The following is a 7,986-nucleotide window of genomic DNA, read 5'->3' as shown; positions in this document are numbered from 1 at the left end:
AGGTTGGGTTTGAATGTTAAGTTCAGATAGTACGTGTTCAATACAGTTTCTTTTAAAGTTTTTTCAACACTCATTTCCACTTATTTGTTTTTATAATTTAAATTTTAAATTGTAACGTTAAATAAATTTTATATGGTAAAACATTTAATTATCTATATTTGTAATATTAACTAGAATTATTTCTAATCTTGGTTAGATTAATGGACTAATTTAAATGTACTCGCGAGTTAACATGTAGGTTTCATATTAAAATTTCTTTAAAATAAAAATAATAATTATGGGAATACATATATTAAATTAATTCAGCTCTTACATTTTTTTAAAGGTTAAAAGAATCTCCTCGTATCTCGATTAAGCCGAAGTTCAAACAAGACGGTGAAAAAGGAAAAGAGTACTCCATATTTTATTAAGCACAATCAAAAAACACACCAAAACCTACCAATATCTGTTACAAGGACTTACAATAAGAAACAAAAGCAAAGCCGACCCAAATCAAGAGATCGGCCCCTAGTACAAAATCTAACATATCAACTAACATTCATTATGAATTTGCACGAAGAATCTTTTGACCAGAGATGAATAAGCCTCGGAAGGTTCCTTAAGCTAGTCTACAGCCACTACCAGTCACTTTCAATAATAAGGCGATAATTTGAATGCCACTTGGATAAAGAAAAAGATTAGTAGCAGAATGAGTGCCCAAAAGTACACCAAGCACAGCCGGCCCTTTGCCAACAGGGATTAAGAATTCCAATAAGATTATGCCCGCGGCGTACATAAACAGACCGAAATTTCTCGAAGAACAAACTCCCATAGATGCAACACAAAGTAACATAAAGAGTTAAGGGGAATAAATGACTCAACAAGTCTCCAGCATCAGTGAATGAACGACAAAGATTACCAAATGACTTGGCACCCTAATGTCAAAAATAAGAAAATACCAGACCCGTGTCAATTATAAAAGTGAATAAACTCCTCAGAACGATCAATACCCCCTTTAGCCAAGCTGTCCTCAATAATATTATGCATTCGAGAGACGTGATGCAGAACCCACTAGTCTTTAGAAAAACTATCTCGAATCCTCTTAATTAAAGGAGAGTACAATTGAGAAGCTTTTGAAGAATCCTCAAACCAATCCACGACGACATGACAATCACACTCAATGATCAACCAGTATTTAGACACCCATTTAGAAGAGAAAAAAACATTCACAACAAAATGGATAGCAATCAATTCAGCAAGAGTAGCATTCCCTGAACCAGCAGGCGCTAAGAATTCCAAAAATTTAAGCCATGTAGAGTCCCTCGAGATGCCACCTAGACCACAGCTACCATTTGATCTATTGCAAGCACAATCGACATTGAAAGTTAAAAAAGTAGGAGGAGAGGGGCTCCATGAAACTACAGCAGGAACAAATCGGCAAAGTTTTTCGTCAAACGGTCAAAGTCGGATCTACTAACAGATTATCTAAAGGAACTGAGCAACCTGGAAATTTGGCTTTGTGCCACCAGGCCAAGCCCGTTTTAATAGTAAACAGTTGCTGAGGTACGTCAACAACTTTATCGTTGAAGACAATATTGTTTCTCAGCAGACAGATGGACCAAATGGTAGCAGAATGGATTAAATTCTATAAAGATTCTCGGTTATTATCGAAAACAATCCTCTGTCATGCAATGAGGAAAGCCATAGGATTTTTGTGAAGAACCAAAGACAGTCCCCATAAAACAGCCATACTCCACCATACAACCCACGCTACAGAACATGTAAAATAGAGGTAATCGACAGATTCCTCCAGAGACTTACAGAGAGGACACAGGTGGTTATTGAGATTTGACATACCCCTTTTTACAAGTTCGGTCGTGACTAGAACTCAGCAGTGCAATACTAACTACATAAATGCTTCAACTTTCAGAGAAGCAAACCAGGTCCAAACCAGATTATCCCTTTTAAAATCAGAATGGGAATTAACTCGAGAATATTTTTTGCCGATTTAACCGAATAGCATCCATCCGAAGCCCCATTCCAATGAATCCAATCCATATCCAAATTATAACCTTTAAAGCCTGATAATAGAACCTGGAAGTTAGACCATTGATTTAGTTCCCAATCGAACAGCCTGCGACCAAGGGGAATATACCAACTCCACCCATCACAGCCCTTTGTCCCAAAATCAGAAAATTTCCCCGTTTTGTTACTAGACAGTGCAAAGATCCGCGGGAATTTACTAGCCAAGGCCATGTTGCCAAATCATGTATCTCTCCAAAATGAAATAGATTTACCACGGCCGTCCTGTATAAACATATTATTACGCAGCATTGATCCCATCGAATCGTCAGAATAAAAGGATTTAAGTATTCTCTCCCAATACCAGGATAAATTTCTATTGTGATCACACGGGGGAAGTAAGAGACCACCCTCAAAATTGTATTTACAAGATAAAACATTCTTCCATAAAGAGTCATTTTCCAGCCTGAAATCTCCACACCCATCTCCCCAATAGAGCTCGATTAGAACTGTCGAAATCAGATAATCCCAAACCTCCAGCATGCGTCAGAAGACACAATAAAGACCATTTGACCTACTTATTTTTCTTTTATCCGGTGAATCACCCTAAAGAAAGTTTGATACGATACTGACCATACAATTATAGATGGAAACATGCAGTACATAGACATGTAATATATGGGCAGACAAGAAAGAATGGTTTTAACCATGATAATCCTACCTCCGAATGAAACGAGGTTCGATTTCCAGTTGGCAAGTCTTTGGGAGATCGAGTTGATAACTGGACTCTACAGAGAAATAGAATTTCTTTTGGCTCCAAGAGGAAGTCCAAGATAGACCGAGGGGAAAGAACCCATGGACAACCGAATACTAACAGACCAATTTTTTATTATGGAGGTTTCGACATTGATTCCAAATAACCTACGTTTTAAAAAATTGATTTGAAGCCCTCGAAAGCCCGCAAAACCCTCTTAACATTAACCACTTGAGACTAACAGCTTTGTAAAACATAATTAGATCACCGACAAATTGGAGATTCGATATGCAAATATTGTTAGAACCACTTCCAATATTGAAGCCCAAAAACAGCCCATTCACGGAAGCTTTAGAGAGCATTAAATTGCCTCTCCAACAAAGATTGAAGAGAAGAGGGGATAAAAGGTACCCTTGACGTAGACCCCTCAAAATCCCAAAGCGTTCTGTAGTCGAGCCATTGTTAAGAACCGAAATAGAAGCTGTTGAGACACACCTAAATATCCATTGACACCATCGAGACCCAAAACTAATCTCAATCATAACATGATTAAAGAAATCTTATACCAACAATCTTTTCAAATATCACATTTAAACATTCCTTTTTAAATTCTTATCAAGTATGAATACTAAATAATTTATCATGCAAATAATTTTTGAACTACCAATAAAAAGTTTTTAAAAACGTCTAAAACTAAATAATGAAGTAAAATAAATAAATAAAAAGTCCATGGCAGTTGATCAGAAAGAGGAAAATAGATTCGTGTATAATTCAACTGAAAAAAACAAATAGGTGTCAAGCAAAGATCCCATCATGGATTTTCTTAACTAGTATAAAAGTTTATAGGAGAGTTTGATATTATGAATAGATTGATATGTAAAAAATATATAAAAATTAAATCATATAATAAAATAATGTTTAAAAAAACATTTATTTAAAACAATGGTAGGCAAAAAATAATAATTGAGATGCTCAAAGTGTCATGTTCTTTTCATTAACATTTAAATAAAACTTTTTAACTTTAATTTTAAAAAAAAATTATCTTACAAAGTCCACCATATTATATATTTACTATAAAATTTATGTAATTCTTTTATCACTTTTAACTTTCATCATAATATTTTTAATTTCATGTAATTTTTTAACATTTTTGTTAAAGAAATTAAAAGTAATATTGGCTTCCTCGTCCATGTAGGGCGTTGGAATTTTTTTTCCTTCCTCGCTCATGTAGGGTGTTTGAATTTTTTTTTTCACATATAAGACTCTAATCAAATCATTTCTTGAACTATAATGTTTGCTACAGTGACCTCATTGGTCGTCAAGTACTCCAAAGGTCGTCAGATGCTCCTTGCGAAAAAGCCTCATGTTGCAGTAACTCTTCTCTCTTCCCTCGCTATTGTAGCTCCAAAGGTCGCCAAGTGCTCCATAGGTCGTGTGTTCCTGGAGACCTATGGAGGTCGACGTGTGCTCCTGGAGACCTATAGTGGTCAAATTAACAATCATCCTACTTAAATAAATAATTGTTCAACTGAATTATGTGAAAAAAAATTCGATTACATTATTCAACCACTTTTACCGCCTAAAATAGATAATTTGTGTAAATAATGATTTTTCCGCAGAGCATTCAATTTTTAATACAGTGCTGCTCGCAAGATAGGATAATTGCTGTACTTTTTGAAGACTCAACTAGCTCTATTGTATATTTATAGCATAGTAATAACTTGCCACCGTCTTTCTGAATTGATTTACACCAGGTCCAGGATAAAAAAACTCACTGTTAGAAAATGACGCAAAAAAGATCTTCCTTTGCTCACATTTCCTAGAAAACTAAAACATATCAAACTCCATATGGTCAACAGTACCCTGCAATTCGTCGCCTTTGGAGCCGTCTTTTTTCTGCAAAGCTGGGGTTGGCACACAGATGCTGGTCTCACATAACCTTAGCATCTCAGGTGGTACCGCGCATCGTATCAGAGCCCAATTTAGGCCTTCAAAGAAAGGATGCCGTTTGATCTCTGCAGCACCTTTCACTGATCCTAACCGGTTTTCTGGTTCCTTAACTAAAAGCCCTCTTATCAAATCTCTTGCATGAAAACTAACTATAGGGCTGGTAGGAAACCTAAGGTTATGTGAAACCACATTGGATAGTGTTTCATCGTTTCCTGAACCCTTGAAAGGCGTTTTGCCGTACAAAAGCTCAAACAGGAAGATTCCGAATGTCCACCAATCAACAGCATTCCCATGACCTTCACCTTTGATGATTTCTGGAGCAAGGTATTCATGTGTTCCAACAAATGAGTTCGATCGGGCACTGGTTGGCTCCACTACAACCTGTGGCAAGGGCCTAATCTGAGTAGCTAGATCGGATTTTATCCTCCTCGACTTGGAAGCAAGTGATAGAAGCCTAGGAGTAAAGCATGGAACTTGAAAGGATGGATTGAGGCAGAAAAGCTCAATATAGCTGGACTCAGAGCATGGAATAGACATCTTCTCTGCAGGCTCAGCAATGGGTGAAGCAGATTTAAGCAGCACTGGATTGGCATCACATCTGAGTGACAGGTCAAAATCCGTGAGCATGATGTGACCGTCTTCTCTAACCAATATATTTTCTGGTTTTAGATCTCGATATACAACACCAAACAAGTGTAGGTACTCCAATGCAAGGAGGACTTCAGCACCATAAAACCTGCATGAATGGAAAGCAAAAGTAGGAAGAAAAACATCAGAAAACCAGAGCAACAAGAAACCGTCGATGAACCACAACAATGTTGATTCAAATTTCATTCTAACAATCTTAATCATGATTAAAACATCGTATATATAGTGTTATTGACTTTAAGCTCCATCACTTGCGTGCTCTTGTGAGGGTTACCAAAACCAAGTAAATGGCATCCTCATGAACACAAACAATATAAAGGAATCTTAATTTAAGAATTCAGGTTCATATTTACTGCCTATAAGTTTCCACTTAAAATATATAACGCTTTAACTTTAGTGGAAATTTTCAATCCTGTTCTGAGGTGCATAAGTTTTCATGATGAGAACTGCCTTTTTTTTTTTCGTCTTTATCTTCTCCTTTTTGCTTTATGGTTGAAATTGCCAACGACTAAATAACACAGAATGAGTACCAAGATGCTTAGATCTTTCACACACAAAAAGGAGACGGCATTTTTTTCTTCCCTATTTTCTCGTATGTCCTACTGGTTGTGCATAATCAGAAACAGATAAAATTAAGAACAATGTACAATGAACACTAAAGTTTCTTGTCAGCAAAAACTAGAATCATATTCTAACATCATTAAAGAGATATTTTACCTTACTGCTTGTTCAGAGAAACTCCTGCCAGGTTGCTTCTGTCGTAACACGTGCAAATCTCCACCGGAACAATATTCCATAACCAAGAAAGAAAGTTGTTCTGTTGCAAGATAGGCATATAGTGTGGGGAGAAAAGGATGATCCAGCATTTGCATTATCTCCTCTGTTTGGGCCCTGGAAATCTTCTTGTGGTCCAACAAAAATTCATTGTTCATCACTTTCAAAGCAAATAAGCAGTTTGTATTGGTTAGCTCAGCAAGATAAACGGTCCCAATATCCCCACAACCAAGCTTCTTGAGAAGCTTGAAGTGATTCAAACTCAAGCTTCCATGCTGCTTCCAAATGGATCTAATAGCTCCCCACCTCAAATCTTTTGACATGTGAGGTCTGCTACCAATCCGACCAGAACCAATGATATTGCTTTCTTCACTAGTGATTGTGCTACTACTATACTCCCTAATGCTACTTTTCGAGCTTTGGGAAAACTCTCCCTTTTCCCTTGATCTTGATCTGTCATCAGCTTCGAAAAACAATGCTTTGGATTTGTAACTACAGTTTGAACTCGCAATCGATTTGAAACTTGTACCCACCATGCTTGAGTTAACTTCAACGCTGCAACTTGTATTGCTGCAAATTCGCCAAACTTTCATGTTTTCCTTTCTCTCATTGCCTGAAGGCTTCTGTATTTGGATATCTGAATAACTCGTACTAGGACCGAGATCATTGCCGAAACAACCGTTACTGGAATTGGAACTGCTGGCAGTGGTAGTTGATGTCTGTGTTGTTTTCTTCCTTATAAAGTTTTTGTTCCTCAAGCCTGGCTTGATTAGACACGGATTTTCACAAATATATTTCACCTTACAAGCAGCACTAGAAACAGAAGGAGGAGATTCAGCAAGCAACTTTCCCTTTGGCTCCTTATCTGTCAAAGGAGTTTCAACACAAATCGGGATAGAGGAACAACCAATCTCCGGGGCTTCCTCAGCAGTATGATTAACAGGAGAAGAATCTATAGAATTTAGTTTTTTAAGTTCTGCTTCTGATACTTCATTTTTAGACCCCGTGCCCAGAGGAACAACCCGATCTGGGACCAGAAATCCAGTGGTGGCCTTTTCTGTCGTTGCATTATTTGTAGAACTGGAATTTTGGTTTAAAATCTCCATGTTTGACACTTGCAAAGATTCAGGCATCTTTTCCAGAGAATTGGATGTAATCTTTTCAGGAACAAGTGAAATTTCCACTAAATTCTCTTTACCTTCATTTAGGGGAACTCCAGATCCATTTTCTTCAACTACTATAGCCCTGTACAACCTTCTTATAGTTCCTGCTTCCGAGACCCCTGATGAACCCGCTGGTTTTGATAACCGCTTCTTCATAGCAGCCATCTCGGATGCCTGAGAGATAGACAACCCTCTAAGTGCCTGCTTCAAACTCATGGGTTCAGAAATTCCAATTTCCGAAGCGTGAGAAGAACCAACTCTAACCGGTCTTTTCATTGCTCGCTTCCATAAAGCATCTCTACCAATGTCCCTTGAGAAACCAGAAACCCTGGATGATGTCCTACCATCGATTGTTTCAAACAGACGGTTAATGTCATCCTCAATGGAATACTTATTTCCTGATTTTTGCAAATAGTATATCTTACCAGGCTCTCCCGTTTTCAATTCAGCATCAATTTCATCAGTCGATTCGAAAATTTCTGAATTACTAGGCCCTACATCCATCTCTTCCAAAATTCAACTCAAAGACTAATCGACGAGAAAGCAGGGGAACTAGATCATCTGCATACTTACTCTAACCTATTTCGGAAGAAGTGACTCGTTCTCAAAGAATGAGTAGAAACAAGCAATAAAACAATCTCACTTATCGCTCAAGATAACCATGGATCATAACTGTTCTCGGCTTTAGATAGCCTA

General features: G+C 37.4%; 1 protein-coding gene across 1 annotated transcript; it reads right to left on the bottom strand.

Moving 5' to 3' along the window:
- Positions 1-4,536: 4,536 nt before the first annotated feature.
- LOC120156920 (serine/threonine-protein kinase D6PKL2-like) lies at positions 4,537-7,986 on the bottom strand. The gene is made up of 2 exons (XM_039168187.1): positions 6,071-7,986; positions 4,537-5,441 (listed from the first exon to the last, which is right to left on the bottom strand). Exons 1-2 carry the CDS (start codon positions 7,792-7,794, stop codon positions 4,583-4,585), a joined length of 2,583 nt encoding a protein of 860 aa, XP_039024118.1. The 5' UTR covers positions 7,795-7,986; the 3' UTR covers positions 4,537-4,582.

Source organism: Hibiscus syriacus, unplaced genomic scaffold (genome assembly GCF_006381635.1).
Source record: "Hibiscus syriacus cultivar Baekdansim isolate YM2019G1 unplaced genomic scaffold, ASM638163v2 tig00111238_pilon, whole genome shotgun sequence".
Classification (NCBI taxonomy): domain Eukaryota; kingdom Viridiplantae; phylum Streptophyta; class Magnoliopsida; order Malvales; family Malvaceae; genus Hibiscus; species Hibiscus syriacus.
Note: the sequence above shows the minus strand (reverse complement) of the source record. Positions and strands in the feature narration are given on the sequence as shown.